We start from the raw sequence: 17,172 nt of genomic DNA on the forward strand, positions 1-17,172 counted from the left end.
AATTGTTAAGTTTTTAATTTATTACTGTCACTATAACTTCCTTTTCCATTTACTGTTTCATAAAAATGGCAGACAAATAATAAGCATTTGTCATATTAACAGAATCTTCCGTCAGTTCTTGGTAGAACAACATTATAATAATAAATGAAAAGCACCAGTTTGCCTTTGTTCTACAATATTATTTTTATTGCTAACCGGTTTTCAGCTTACAAGGCCATCTTCAGACATTGCTTAAATGTCTGAAGATGGCCTTGTAAGCCGAAAACCGGTTAGCAATAAAAATAATATTGTAGAACAAAAGCAAACTGGTGCTTTTCATTTATTATAATAAGCATTTGTTTAAAATTTGTTGTGTTCTTTTCCTTTAATTATTTTGAATGAAAAATCCATTTTGTTAATCATATATTTGTCTTTACTTTTCAATGGGAATTTGAATAGAATTGATTTTATGCTGATAAAACACAATATGCTCTTTCAAAAAATTCAGATGAACAATTTACATATTAGGCAAAATATAACATTTACCAGGAACAATTGGGTGACAATAGTTAAAATTACAATACTGAATTAATCCATTGGCCAATATTAATCATCCTATCTGTTCATAAATACTTGTATAATGTATTGATATGTAAGAGGATTCCTTTCATCAGAAATAATAGCATTCAAAAATGATAACAGTTTTTCAGAAGCCACAGAATGTCCTACTGAACTCATTTTTAAAAGTTTTATTCAAAATCCAAAAACTTTTGCACCACTATTAGGACAAATTGATATACCTGTTTTATACCCAGTAATCAGTAAAAAACTACCTGTTATAATCGATACCAAACAAATACCGAAAATTACTGGTTGTTCAGAACGAAAATACCAGTTTTAAACAGTCGGTTTTCTCCATCCCTAGAGTGCAGTAATGAAATAATCTAATTTGGATGTAAGTAATATTTTTATTTCCTGATGGCAAGCTAAGATTGAACACATCAAAAGTCAAATTATTTTAATGCAGCTGTTTTTTCAGTGCAAGCTGCATCCAAAATGTTTATATTGAAAAGTCTTCTGGGTGTGTGTGGTTGAATCAAGGCAAAAAGTCATTTCAAAATCTTTACTACTAATGCAGATGTCCTTTGCCATTGTGACAATGTACACAACTGACCCACTATCAGAATGGTTTTATGTTTATTGCCGCCCCTTTTTCACATGACAAGGACTTTATATTGCTTGAGTGTTATTGGATGATAGAACTAGTGAGCCAAATGGCCGAGGGGCTTTATTTATGATCACTTTTAGTTTAATTTTATGACCAATATTACCAAACTGTGTAGAAACTGTTGCTGTAATGTAACACTTCTCCTGTGATGTTTAGTGATGCTTCAGTTTTCTGTGTACCATCTTCCTTCAGTCGCAGTTCATACTGTCATGTAATATGAGACAGCCCCACATAGCCTGTCTCACATTAATTAGTTATCAGTGGCAGCCCTAGTGCACTGGCTCATCTTAATCCCTGCCAGGAATCAGATGACCAGAGCTATGTAATGGCCACAGCTTTTATCTAATTTGCTAATATTGGCTAATGTAATTCAGTTAACATTGCAGTAGTTCTTATCTGTTTACAATGAGTTAAAATGTTGATTTTACAAACAACCAGAATAAATTTATTTACACGTTGTTATGTTTTACAGTTATGCATTTCACGTTAATAGCAAAGGAAATAGTGCCCTACAGTCCAAAGCATCATCTTGTTCCTGTGACTGTTCATATCAAAGATGTGAATGACAATTTTCCAGAATTCACAAAAGCAGTGTACAATGTAAGTTTGACACACAGTATTCATTCATGCATTTATTCATTCATTCATCTGTTCACCCATCATGCTCAATAAATCCCATCGTAAAGGAGAGCCTTCGGAGAGGTGGAATGTTTCAAGTTACTTTATGGGAAAGGCCAATTACCGCCTCTTACACAACTCATAATCTAACATTTAACATAAATGTATCTAAAAACAAAGATGATGTAACTTACCAAACGAAAGCGTCCAATGTGACGATCTGGCATTACGTTGATTCAAAAGCAAATGACGAAAACGGGAGGTTTTCTTAGGATTTTACTACATATTAACACTTTTTGCATTTTCTCGTGTAACGTGGCTGCAAGACCTTGGTTCATGCAAAATCTTAAGGTCCTCGGTCAACTACAAGGTACCAAAACAGCCAATAATTCAATAATAGATAACTAAAACTTGAATTGTACTACTTCTTACTGGCCGATTGCATCAACTTAGAAGCTTCTATTTGCCTTTACATATGTCTGCTTGTGTCTGTATATGTGCAGATGGATATGTGTGTGTGTGTGTGTGTGTGTGCGAGTGTATACCTGTCCTTTTTTCCCCCTAAGGTAAGTACTTCCGCTCCCGGGATTGGAATGACTCCTTACCCTCTCCCTTAAAGCCCACATCCTTTCGTCTTTCCCTCTCCTTCCCTGTTTCCTGATGAAGCAACCATGGGTTGCGAAAGCTTGAATTTTGTGTGTGTGTTTGTGTTTGTTTGTGTGTCTATCAACACTTTTGTTTGGTAAGTTACATCATCTGTGTTTTTAGATATATTTTCCCCCCGTGGAATGTTTCCCTCTATTATACACTCCTGGAAATGGAAAAAAGAACACATTGACACCGGTGTGTCAGACCCACCATACTTGCTCCGGACACTGCGAGAGGGCTGTACAAGCAATGATCACACGCACGGCACAGCGGACACACCAGGAACCGCGGTGTTGGCCGTCGAATGGCGCTAGCTGCGCAGCATTTGTGCACCGCCGCCGTCAGTGTCAGCCAGTTTGCCGTGGCATACGGAGCTCCATCGCAGTCTTTAACACTGGTAGCATGCCGCGACAGCGTGGACGTGAACCGTATGTGCAGTTGACGGACTTTGAGCGAGGGCGTATAGTGGGCATGCGGGAGGCCGGGTGGACGTACCGCCGAATTGCTCAACACGTGGGGCGTGAGGTCTCCACAGTACATCGATGTTGTCGCCAGTGGTCGGCGGAAGGTGCACGTGCCCGTCGACCAGGGACCGGACCGCAGCGATGCACGGATGCACGCCAAGACCGTAGGATCCTACGCAGTGCCGTAGGGGACCGCACCGCCACTTCCCAGCAAATTAGGGACACTGTTGCTCCTGGGGTATCGGCGAGGACCATTCGCAACCGTCTCCATGAATCTGGGCTACGGTCCCGCACACCGTTAGGCCGTCTTCCGCTCACGCCCCAACATCGTGCAGCCCGCCCCCAGTGGTGTCGCGACAGGCGTGAATGGAGGGACGAATGGAGACGTGTCGTCTTCAGCGATGAGAGTCGCTTCTGCCTTGGTGCCAATGATGGTCGTATGCATGTTTGGCGCCGTGCAGGTGAGCGCCACAATCAGGACTGCATACGACCGAGGCACACAGGGCCAACACCCGGCATCATGGTGTGGGGAGCGATCTCCTACACTGGCCGTACACCACTGGTGATCGTCGAGGGGACACTGAATAGTGCACGGTACATCCAAACCGTCATCAAACCCATCGTTCTACCATTCCTAGACCGGCAAGGGAACTTGCTGTTCCAACAGGACAATGCACGTCCGCATGTATCCTGTGCCACCCAACGTGCTCTAGAAGGTGTAAGTCAACTACCCTGGCCAGCAAGATCTCCGGATCTGTCCCCCATTGAGCATGTTTGGGACTGGATGAAGCATCGTCTCACGCGGTCTGCACGTCCAGCACGAACGCTGGTCCAACTGAGGCGCCAGGTGGAAATGGCATGGCAAGCCATTCCACAGGACTACATCCAGCATCTCTACGATCGTCTCCATGGGAGAATAGTAGCCTGCTATGCTGCGAAAGGTGGATATACACTGTACTAGTGCCGACATTGTGCATGCTCTGTTGCCTGTGTCTATGTGCCTGTGGTTCTGTGAGTGTGATCATGTGATGTATCTGACCCCAGGAATGTGTCAATAAAGTTTCCCCTTCCAGGGACAATGAATTCACGGTGTTCTTATTTCAATTTCCAGGAGTGTATTTAACATAAATGTTTCCATTAATCAAAATTTATGCCCCTGAGTTATAAAATTCTGATGAATTACAGGAGGAGCAACTAATAAGATACTCTTTTATTTTAGTTCATTCTAGCACTCTTTTATTACAATAAGATTTTGTATGGGATGTGAAGAGGTACACATCTCCATCATTATATCAAGATAAATATTTGGCTTAAGAGTATTATACACTCCTTCCTTTTATTCTTCGATCTTATTTTTTGTTCACTGAATATGTACCATGAAAATCTGCTGCAATCTCTCTATAGTGACAAATAATTTTTTATTACTCTTTAATCTTTAAAGTGTTTGATTTTTGTGACAGGTATCTATCAAAGAAAATGCTGCTATAGGAACAACAGTTGCATGGGTCCAGGCACTGGATGATGATTCTGGTAATTTGGGATCACAAGGTATTCGATACACCAGTTTAGGAGGAAGTGTTTCTGAAATGTAAGTTTATGTAAGAAAAAGTGTATATAATTATAATTAAGTTACTGAAAATAAAGTTTAGGTATCTGAAAACTGCAAAATTTAGGGAAACATAAGAGTATGATTAGACAGATATACTTTTTGTTGCATAGATCAATACTGAAAACATTCTCAAAGCTGTAGAACATCATAAAAGAAGAATACATAATATATATTTGCAAGAAGAGGATACATGTACTATTGTAATTTCCACAGGTCCTACATGAAATCATATTCATTGATTTAGAATAAGTCACTCGTTTGTAAATGTTTTCACATGCTTTACCACAAAAAAATGGCACCATCATATGTTCCACATCTTGCTTGAAGGCTGGTAGACTCTCTAACCATGTAACATCATTACTTATCAGCGCTGCCTTCAGTCTTTCCACCATCCCGTTGCTGGATGGATAGTGGCTTGGTGTATGAATGTGGGTGCAACCACACAGGTGAAGTAACTCCTGGAATAATGTGGTGTCAAATTATTGATTCCTGTCAACTGTTATAGTCTGGGTTTGCCAAATCTTGGAAGTCAGCCAAATCTTGGAAGTCAGCCATTTAGCAGTGTTCTCAACACAGCTGTGGTAATGGAAAAGGTCTTAGGCCATCTCATGAAATGGTCTATTATGGTAACCAAATAACAGTAGCCACTGGAGTATAGTAGTGGACCAACGAGATCCACATTGATGTGGCCAACCTGCCACGTATGGGTGATGATGGATCCTGTTGGTCCACCGCTCACTTTGCATCTCTGGCAGCAATCATACTGCTTTGCTCATGTACAACAGTCTTTATTGATTCCAAGCCACACCACCTACTTAGTCAAGAGCCATACAGTAGCCCATACTGCTGGATATAGACAGATCATGGGAAACAGCAAAAATGCTGCACCGAAAAACCATGGCTACAAAAACCTCGGTCATACCATGTGAAGTGTTGCATCACAGTGTTAAATTGCATGATGGTCTCTTCACTTGCTTGATGTTTGAAATGAATCAGTCCTGAACCTGAAGGACATGTAGCTCTGTGTCTAGTGCTTGCACATGAACATTGTTATCCCACTCTACTGTCTTCAAGCCTGTGCAGCATCTTTACAGACAGTCGGTGACTATATTTTTGCAAGTGCTTATGTGGTCCATATCTGTTGTAAATTGTGATATGAAGTCCGCATGCATAATCAACCTGGGAGAACTGTTTGGTGTTCTTTTCTTGAATAGAGAAGTGGTTGGTGAGTGTCTGTATAAAAGTTCTTGCTTCAATAAAATCTGTGAAGTGTTGGAGAGCTGCATACACTGCATGCAACTCCCTGTCAATAATCCTGTAAGACCTTTGTGCGTCTGTAAGTAGCTGGGAAAAGAAAGCTAAAGGTTGCCAAGCATCCTCAATGAACTGCTGGAGTAATGGCCCCACTGCCACCTGACTTGTGCCACCACGAGAACCATCAGTGCCTTAAGCTACAGAAGTGCCATCAGAACTGCCCGTGCATTTTATTGCTTCACTTTCTTGAATGCACTCCTGTTCTGGATTCTTAGGTATCTTTTTTTAGCCTGCTGTGTTTTTTCCTTTTCAGCAGTTTTGTTAATAGTGCCAGCAATTTATCAGCCAGGGAATGTATTGCTGTTAATAATTTAGCATTCTGAGGAATCTTCTTAGTTTTTTGAAAGTTTTTGGCCTGAGAACATTGTGAATGGTGATTACACATTCCACAAGAGGTGTGAGCCCTTCTGCAGACACCAAACACTGACTACAACACCAGCATCCTGTAAGTGTATAAAAGCTTGCCATAGATGTATTTTATGCTGGTCTTGTGATTGTGAAAAGATTAGAATATGATTCATATATCAGAATAATCAATTGATTAGATGGAGCGTCTGGTGAAAGAAACTTTGTGATATCCATGAAAGGAAAAATAGGGTCAGCAATCCCAAAAGCTTGCAAGTGTTGTTGCATATATTTCTTGTATGTGCCCCATTCTTCACTGGACTCATTGTATGTAGAAAAAGGAGGTGGATAAACCATGATGGGTGTGGAGGGCAAAACAGCAGGTGACACAGACAGAGGAGCATGCTGACAAGAGAAAACAGAAGCCAATGATTGAAGTAAGTGAGTTTGATTGTCTAGCACCTACAGTTGGTGGTGCAACACCATAGTGAATTAATCTTGCTGTTGAACCAACCAACGTTAAATTTCCTCTATAACACAATCAACCATCATGAGAATAAATGCAGTACCAACCAGAGTAGAAATTTGAGTGGGGAACAGGGCCACAGTCATTGCCAATCATTAAGTACATAAAAATCTGTAGCAATACACGTAGACAACTGAGGCTGAGCATAGCTTGGCTAGCCTTAAATAGACTGGAGCACTTGGCAGACTCTGATGGTGATCTCTCTCTCTCTCTCTCTCTCTCTCTCTCTCTCTCTCTCACACACACATACACACAAAAGTCTGGGGCACTCGTACGCACAGCCTTTCTAGAGTACAAGCATGCGTCACTGCAGTATTCACCTTAAATAATCTAGGGAAATCACAGAAGACCTAAATTTGGATGGCTAAATGTGAATTTGAACTGCAATCTTCCCAAACATAAAGTCAAAGTCTTACCATTTCTCTGTCCTTCACAACAGGTGGGTCCAAGTTCCCCCTTGGAATCTTGCCCAGCCTCTCCCTCTTTCTCCTCTGTGGAAAGAACTAAACAGTTCCAGAAGCTACAATAGCTTTTTCTACTTTTACTTATGTCTGTTAGCAGTACTGGTGTGCCATTCTGCCTCCATGCAATTTTACAGTGATTAAACATTGCCCATGTCTTGAAAACTAGAAATCATATAAGCAATTTCCACTGCTGGATTAGGAAACAGCAACTCTAAATAAGCCATCACTAGTGGAGAATACTACACAAGACTTGTCAGTGCACAGATGATAGCACATTTACATGGCATGCAATACTATTTACTTAATCATTTCATGTTTTATTGAAACAAAAGAATTCTCAGTGGTCATCTCCCCAATTTTTTGTGATCCTCTCTTAGGTAGTGATGGTTCAGATACAAAGTTGGAATCATCTTTCAGGCAATTTTATATAAGAAGATACTGTCCCTCAAGTGAATGTATTAAGTAAAACTATGTTTTCCATTGTTATGAACAGAATGTCACCCACATTTGGAAGTTTTACACAATACTTTGTATATTTTGACTTCCAATCTTGCAACTACAACCTGCCAACTACTGTTCCCACTTAAATGTGATAGAACAATGTGTGAAGGTTGCGAATCTTAGTTTTCAGTTAGGAAGTTTATGTCTCTCACAGTCACAACCGAGTGACACTATTTTGAATTTTAAAGTATAATTTGGATATTTAGTCTTTATATTCAACAAAAACCAACATGACTGTTGTATATAAAAGATCTCAAAAGCCCAGCTCTATTAAAATATGTGAGTGGAAAGAACTGGATGCTGCTTTTCACAGTTTTACAGAAGCTTCATTCTGTTCCATGTGCATCAGATTTCAAAAATTCTAGACTGAATGAACTATGAGGATTTCAGATTTGCTTCAGACACAAGCCCAGTCTCTGCACAGACACTAGGGAGCTGGTACTAGCCATCTGCCATTTGCTCCTCTGCCTGCCAACAATTACAGATTCCTGGCACACACAGAGTCACACATTTGTGTTATTTTTGCTTACACTTGCATCTGGTGATGTGAGGCAGGTAGACATGAATACACTGAGGGGTAGATTTTCTATCTTTGTTACTGAGAAGGACAAAGTTGTGTTTAGATTCATTGGACTGCAAGAAATCTATTGTTTATGGCATTGCAGGATAATAGTTCAGACTTTCACACAAACTATTTGTTATCACCACCTGTGCCGAGTCTAATGATAAACAAAAGAACAGGACAATGCATCTTTTATCTTCTCCCTTAACTTACTTTGTGCATGAACATACAAAAATTACTTTACAGTATTAAAGTTTTCTGGCACATTACTTGTCTATTGGTCTTCAAATCCCATATCTAAATCCCACGTTCGGCCTTCCTGACAATCATCCTACTCAGATAATTAGTAGTCACATCTACTTCTACATCTACACCTTCTGCTACATCTACATCTATACTCTGCAAACCAACATGAGGTGCATGGCAGAAGGTACCTCCCACTGTACCAGTTATTATTGTTTCTTCCTGTTCCATTCACGTACAGAGCATGGCAAGAATTATTGTTTAAATGCCTCTGTGTGCAATAATTATTCCAATCTGATCCCTATGTGAGTGATTCAAAGGGGGTTGTAGTATATTGCTAGAATAAACATTAACAGCCAGTTCTTGACATTCTCTTAATAGACTTTCTTGGGATACTTTATCTTCAAGAGTCTCCCAGTTCAGTTCCTCCAGAATCCCTATGACACTCTCCTATGGATTAAACAAATCTGTGATCATTTGTGCCTCCATTCCTGTATACGTTCAATATCCCCTGTTAGTCCTATCTGGCACAGGTCCCACAAACTTGAGCTATATTCTAGAACCAGTCACACAAGTGATTTTTAAGCAATCTTCTTTGTAGTAAGAATGCACATCCCTATGACTTAACCTACAGGTATGTGATCATTCCATTTCATATCCATACAAAGTGTTGTAGGCAGGTATTTGTATGAGTTAGCTGATTCCAACAGTAACTCATTGATATTATAGTCATAGGATACTGTGTTTTTGTTTTTTTTTTCATTTTGTGAAGTGTTAAATTTTACATTTTTGAACATCTAAGGCAAGCTGCCAATCTCTGCACCACCTTGAAATCTTATCAAGATCTGACTAAATATTTATGCAGCTACTTTCAGATACTGCTTCATTACAGATAACTGTATCATCTGCAAAAAAAAAACGTGATTTTACTATTAATATTGTCTGGAAGGTCACTGATATACAACATGAACAGGAAGGGTCCCAACACACTTCCAGGCGATACACCCAAAGTTAATTCCACTTCTGACAGTGACTTTCCATTCAACATGTTGTGCCCGCCCTACCAAACATCCCTCGGTCCAATCACAAATTTCACTTGATACCCCAGCTGATCATACCTTGGACAATAAGCATAGGTATGGTACTGAGTCAAATGCTTTTTGGAATTCAATAAATACAGCATCTACCTGATTGCCTTGATCCAAAGCTTTCAGTAGGTCATGTGAGAAAAGTGTGAGTTAGGTTTCACATGATTGACATTTTTGAAATCCATACTGGTCATTCTATTAAAGATACCTCATTATGTTTGAGCTCAGAATATGTTCTAAGATTCTACAGCAAATTGATGCCAAGGATATTAAATGGTAGTTTTATGGATTGCTTGTACTGCTCTTCTTGTAGACAGGTGTGACCTGCACCTTTTTCTGAGAACTGGACATGGTTTTTTGTTCAAGGTATCTGTGATAGTCTATAGTCAGAAGAGGGTCTAACTCAACCACAAATTCAGTGAGGAGCATTGCATAGTTGTAACACATGTTGTTGTAGTCCTTAGATCCTGGTAGGTGTTGCCTTTTCATCAAACATCATACATAACATTTGTTTTAGCTTTCATAACTTAACAGGGACCAAAATACTTGGCCTTCAGCTTTAATTTTAGTCCAGTTCATTTTTGTTTTGTTGTCACAAGATCACCATTTCTTTCGACTTTGCCCCTGCTGAGTTGTAATTTAGCATCTTTCTCCAAATGAATGAATAATCTTGTCTTATAATAATATTTAAAGCCTAAATTAAAATTTTAGCACAGTTGTGGAATCTCTCTTGATGGACATGTCATCAGCAGTTCTGATAATTTCGTAATGTGAAGTTCAGTTTGTGTAGCATCTTAACTCCACATCATGTGGTAATGATCATAGCCGAGATAAGAGTTGATTCTCTCAATCTGATCTAACTGTAACTAAGAAATGTTCACTTCCTTTAGCTGTGCCAAGCTCCTTGAATTCTTCAAATATGAAGTTTAGGTCCCTCTATCAGCAGTTATTTGGATTGGATTACCAAAATTATTTTATCTGTAATTCCACCTTATCATTTCTGCTCATTTTGTAGTCTATAGAGAAGGCTGTCCCAACAAGTATACCCACTGGTAGGGAGCTGGGCACACATGGGCACAACTGTGCCTGAACTGTGCACGTTCATGCAGTAAAGAGTTTCCTGCGCACAACAGTTATGGGTAAACAGGTCATGTGTAAATTGTCAACACTGTAAATAACAAAACCAGTTATGAGGAGACCAAGTGATGCATTGCAGCAGTATGTGTGTAAAAGAAAAATTCAGTCTAAGTGAAGAATAGTAATATACTGATAAACCAAAACATTACGACCACCTTCTTGATAGCTCATTTGTCCATCTCAGAATTGAAATACATAACTGATTCTACATATCAGGACTCTAACAGTTTGATGTTGGGTTTGTGGAGGCATGTAACATTAGATGTCTATGGAAAGATCACGTTACCCACATAAATAAGAGCCTGCTGATTTGCATATGCTGTGATGGCACCTGATAGTGACCCAGATGGGTTTCATACAACTTACATCAGTTGAATTTGGTCACTGAGACATCAACATGAGTTCACTGTGGTGTTCTTCAAACCACTGTAGCATGGTTCTGGTTACCAGACATGGACAATTACATTGCTGAAAGATGACATCATTGGTGGGGAAGACTTCAAGCATGAAGGGATGCAGGTGGTTCACAGCTGTCAGTGTGACTTTGATTACTACTACAGGTTCTGTGCAAGTACAGGAGAATGTCTCCCATAGCAAAATACTGCTCCCACTAGCCTGCGTCTGTGGTGTGGTGCACATATTGAACCCCCATTCAGCTCAGTGATGGCGTTCATGGAGATGACCAATGACGTAGTGTAACAAAAATGTGATTCACCTGAAGAGCCAACATGTTTCCATCAATAGACAGTCGAATCCCAATTGTCCCATGCCTACTGCAATCATAATGGTTGATGTCGATGGATCAACATGTGAACATGTAGGGTTGGGTCTGCTGCAGAGCTCCATGTTCAACAATGTACGATGAACGGTGAGCTCCAAAACACTTGTGGGTGGACCAGCACTGTAATCTTTCAGTATAGATGCCACAGATCACCATCTATCCTACTTTAGAGAGCAGATGAGCCTCTGAACCCCATGTTCTGTGAAGAGTCATGGACATCCAACCATTTAGTGCATAGTGGCAATTTTACTGTCCTTCTACCCCTGTCTGTAGATGCTCAAGACAGTAGCATGTGAACATTCCACCAGCTTCACCATTTTTTAGACACTCATTCATGGCTCTGCATAATAATACTCTGCCCTTTGTAAAAGTCACTTATCTCAGTCGATCTCTCCATTCGTAGCTCATAGCTTTGCAAGGGTGTCACCCCATCCATTTCTGCTCATCTTAGGCCATGTCCTACATGAGCGACAGAAGTGAGCAACAGCGAGTGACTTCTGGATACGTGACACTCCAGCAACAAGCAGCAACAATGGGCAACAACCCTGGGTGTCCTGCGTGTGAGTGACCATGTCGCGCTACAAGATGGCTGCTTAGAGCCAACCACATGTTTCTATCAAAAGGCGTCCTTAACCTGTAGAATACTGTAGCTGGAGAGTAGCTTATTTGTTTGAGTTGTAAATATTTGTCATGTATTGTTGTTTTTCTGACATGTTCTACATCCTGGAGGACTACAGATCAATTGGAATGAAAGTAAATCTAATCTAATCTAAAGTAAGGCTACAGAATTAGGTTTACTTAAGAAAACAAAGCGAAAAGGAATGCTCTGCATGAAATTTACAAATGGAGGAATCTCCATGGAGAATTTCATAAGTATCATCAACTACAAAGATCACCAGACAAGTTCTTCGAATACACGTGAATGAGCAGAGGAGCATTCGACTATCTCATCAATAAATTAAATACCAATGTTTTTTATATGATAAAGAAATTTTAACAGCCAATAAATGTGGAGAAGTGACTATTACATGACTGACTATGCTAAATACAAACATAAGCACAAAGAATGATATGCATGGACAATAGGTAGCTGTGGTGTAAGGGTAGCATATACAGCTTGTAACTGTGTGCAAGGATAGGGACCTGAGTTCGATTCCCAGCAATTGTTATATTTTTACTGGCTCAATTACGATTCTGTATACTAAGTTTTATGTGTACTGTTTACACTGCATCGCTAAGTATTTTTTTAAGATCTTGCCAAAGAACATTTTCTTCACACTTATCTCAGTATATCACACACATTTAATTCCCAATAAATTACAATGAACCATGAAATTTTACAGATATTTCATGTTGCGAACATGATTCATCAGCAGTCAGTGTTAAGGCCAAGCGTTTCAATTACACTAAATAGTCTCTAAAAATAAAGGTTACAAAATTTTTGAAAAGAAAGTCAAACGTTTTGTGTAATGATTTGTCTAAAAGTATGAAATCAAAAATATTATGGAAACGTTTGGTGCACCTCATTTTCTGTTCATGATTTTGAGCATCATTCAGAGGCACATAGAACGTTTTTCTGATCTACTTATTTCTTTTACACAAATAATTTCATAAAATATTTGAGTGATTTCACACATTTTTTTAATTTCAAGTTTCATTCATAAAGCATGATCTTACTGACTCCTCCTTTGCCTTCCTGACGTACTTCATTTGAAGAAAGCCTTTTTGACATTTAAATACCACACTAATGTATCTTTTTATGTGCAAAATAGCTAGGTCTTGAACAGATGACATTTTTAACACTTCATTTAAAACAGCTTTTGTGAAATATTTCAATTTTTCCTCAGCTTATTAAGTTTTTGTTCATTACCGTGATTACTTTCAAGCAGTTAAATATTTTCATGCCAAACTAGACCTCATGCTGGTCACTTTGATACTCCGTTTACCTCTTTCTCTCCCTTTGTTTGCCTATCAAAATTTAGACGAAACCTCATGGCGTAGGTTATAGGGAGTCTCGTTTTCGCTCTGCTCATGCATTTACAAAAATGTATCGAGTGTTAATCATGTGATAAAATAGTCCTTTCTATGTGCTGTCATTTCCCAAAATCATCATTTCAACATCTTGAACCTTTTATGAGGTACGACGATTTTTACGACCACTTGATTCCTGAAGAGCAGGAAAGGTTCAGGCGAGCTACCCATCCGCGGATATAACAACCAATATCTCAAGAATGAAAAGAGATATCATTCTGGTCTCAACTTTAAATACAAATTAGATATATTGGTTACATTTCCTACTTAATAATGTAAGGTCTTAAATGAACTGTACGGAAAGTCTACACAATGTGACTACCTCTGCAAATTCTTAAAAATTTCGTGCAGCCATGTACTCAATTTCATGCAGCACAGTAACTATGATGAATAACAATAATAAATTCTAACATTTATCATTTAAGGATAACAAGCTATAGGTTGTGGAAGAATCAAATTTTTTCGTGGAATAGTTTTCTTAACATCGGATGTTAAGTAATTCTTAGCTGCCATCGCGTCCGCTCCACTGCTTTGCCAAGAAGACATGTGGCTGTCACTCTGTGTCACACATGCTGCAGTAGCAAGATTCAAACACATTTGAATTCAAATGTCGCCAGTTGCAGTGTGAGACAGGCAGCGACACAGATGTTGCTCATGTATGACACATCCGTAACTACACCTGCGGTTGTGTTTTGTCACCTGAAGCTGTCACGCACTGTCACTCCCTTCTGTCGCTCACGTAGGTCACAGCCTTACACACTTCTAACAGCCGTGTACCGCAAGTCTCTAGAGGAATGGAAGGTTCCAAATGATTGGAAAAGAGCACAGGTAGTCCCAGTCTTCAAGAAGGGTCATCGAGCAGATGCACAAAACTATAGACCTATATCTCTGACGTCGATCTGTTGTAGAATTTTAGAACATGTTTTTTGCTCACGTATCATGTCGTTTTTGGAAACCCAGAATCTACTCTGTAGGAACCAACACGAATTCCAGAAATAGCAATCGTGTGAGACCCAACTCGCTTTATTTGTTCATGAGACCCAGAAAATATTAGATACAGGCTCCCAGGTAGATGCTATTTTTCTTGACTTCCAGAAGGCATTCGATACAGTTCCGCACTGTTGCCTGATAAACAAAGTAAGAGCCTACGGAATATCAGACCAGCTGTGTGGCTGGATTGAAGAGTTTTTAGCAAACACAACACAGCATGTTGTTATCAATGGAGAGATGTCTACAGACGTTAAAGTAACCTCCGGTGTGCCACAGTGGAGTGTTATGGGACCATTGCTTTTCACAATACAGGGCGTTTCAAAAAGAAAGAGCAGATTTCAAACATTTATTTCTCAAAAACTACAAATGATAGAAACACAATTCAAACGTTTCTTGTCAGAGAAAGGTTCAAAGTTTTTCAATGGTCCGCGCAGAAGTTCCATGCAAATCCGCAGTGGCGCTGGCGTTTGTTTGTAGGAAAATGGCGACGACACCACAGGAACGATCATTTTGTGTGCTGCAATTTGCAAAGTTAGAGTCCATTGTTGGTGTGCAACGTGCATTCCGCCGTCAATTCAACAAACAGCCGCCTCGTCATAAGCAAATTTATGAGTGGCATCACAGATTCGTAGAAGATGGTTGCATCTGCAAGCGAAAAAGCACGGGTCGTCCACGCACATCGGATGAAAATGTCGAGCGTGTCCATGCAGCTTACGAAAGGAGCCCTAGAAAATCCACGACACGGGCAAGTCACGAACTAAACATGTCTAAAACAACGGTATGGCGCGTTCTGAGTAACCGTCTGCACATGAAGCCGTACAAACTGCAGTTATTGCAAGCATTGCGTCCTGACGACCACAACAAAAGGTTCGAATTTTCAACTGCAATTCTACAGGACATGGAAGAGGACAATTTTGCCGAACGATTAATTTTTTCAGATGAATCAACGTTTCACATTTCTGGTAAAGTTAATCGGCATAACGTACGAATTTGGGCGAGTGAAACTCCGAGGGACGTTATTCAACATGAAAGAGACTCACCAAAGGTTAACGTCTTTTGTGCAATTTCGGTAAACAAAGTTTATGGACCTTTCTTTTTCATGGAGAAAACTATCACAGGAACCATTTACCTGGACATGTTAGAAAACTGGCTATTTCCTCAACTTCAGGAAGATTCAAATCACTTCATCTTCATGCAAGATGGCGCCCCACCACACTTCTCTGAACCTGTACGACGGTACCTAAATAACACCATTCCAGGACGGTGGATTGGAAGAGCAGGAGCACAAGATCAATGTCATCGTCTGTGGCCTCCCAGGTCACCAGACCTTACTCCCTGCGATTTTTATTTGTGGGGGTACATAAAGGACTGTGTTTATGTCCCACCTATGCCCGCTACTCTTCAAGAGGTACGACATTGAATTGTTGCGGCCGTGAATTCGGTAACTAAAGACCAGTTGCGTCGTGTGTGGCAAGAAATGAGATACCGGTTTGATATTTGTCGTGTAACAAATGGTGCTCATATTGAGGTACAGTTTTGATATTTGTTGTGTAACATTTGGTACTCATATTGAGTGAAGGACCGTTGGAATTGTGTTTCTATCATTTGTAGTTTTTGAGAAATAAATGTTTGAAATCTGCTCTTTCTTTTTGAAACGCCCTGTATATATAAATGACCTAGTAGATAGTGTCGGAAGTTCCATGCGGCTTTTTACGGGTGATGCTGTAGTATACAGAGAAGTTGCAGCATTAGAAAATTGTAGCGAAATGCAGGAAGATCTACAGCGGATAGGCACTTGGTGCAGGGAGTGGCAACTGACCCTTAACATAGACAAATGTAATGTATTGCGAATACATAGAAAGAAGGACCCTTTATTGTATGGTTATATGATAGCAGAACAAACACTGGTAGCAGTTACTTCTGTAAAATATCTGGGAGTATGCGTATGGAACGATTTGAAGTGGAATGATCATATAAAATTAATTGTTGGTAAGGCGGGTACCAGGTTCAGATTCATTGGGAGAGTCCTTAGAAAATGTAGTCCATCAACAAAGGAGGTGGCTTACAAAACACTCGTTCGACCTATACTTGAGTATTGCTCATCAGTGTGGGATCCGTACCAGATCGAGTTGACGGAGGAGATAGAGAAGATCCAAAGAAGAGCGGCGCATTTCATCACAGGGTTATTTGGTAACCGTGATAGCGTTACGGAGATGTTTAGCAAACTCAAGTGGCCGACTCTGCAAGAGAGACACTCTGCATCGTGGTGTAGCTTGCTCGACAGGTTTTGAGAGGGTGCGTTTCTGGATGAGGTATCGAATATATTGCTTCCCCCTACTTATACCTCCTGAGGAGATCACAAATGTAAAATTAGAGAAATTCGAGCGCGCACGGAGGCTTTCCGAAAGTCGTTCTTCCCGCAAACCATACGCGACTGGAATAGAAAAGGGAGGTAATGACAGTGGCACATAAAGTGCCCTCTGCCACACACCGTTGGGTGGCTTGCGGAGTATGAATGTAGATGTAGATGTAGATGTCATGTGCCCACAACACCACCAGGTGACATCCAACATTGTGGTGGGCATTACTCATAATGTTTTGTCTTATCAATGTATTTTGTTATGTTTGTGAAACAAAACATTTC

At 40.0% G+C, this 17,172-nt stretch overlaps 1 protein-coding gene across 1 annotated transcript in view; it reads left to right on the forward strand.

The window, feature by feature from the left end:
• The window catches only part of LOC126188932 (cadherin-23-like), a 514,643-nt gene that overhangs the window by 292,951 nt on the left and 204,520 nt on the right, over positions 1-17,172 (forward strand). Inside the window, exons 11-12 of the mRNA XM_049930652.1 lie at positions 1,680-1,807; positions 4,398-4,525. Coding sequence (XP_049786609.1) covers positions 1,680-1,807; positions 4,398-4,525 — 256 coding nt within the window. The remainder of the gene's footprint in view (positions 1-1,679; positions 1,808-4,397; positions 4,526-17,172) is intronic.

Source organism: Schistocerca cancellata, chromosome 5 (genome assembly GCF_023864275.1).
Source record: "Schistocerca cancellata isolate TAMUIC-IGC-003103 chromosome 5, iqSchCanc2.1, whole genome shotgun sequence".
NCBI classification, from domain to species: domain Eukaryota; kingdom Metazoa; phylum Arthropoda; class Insecta; order Orthoptera; family Acrididae; genus Schistocerca; species Schistocerca cancellata.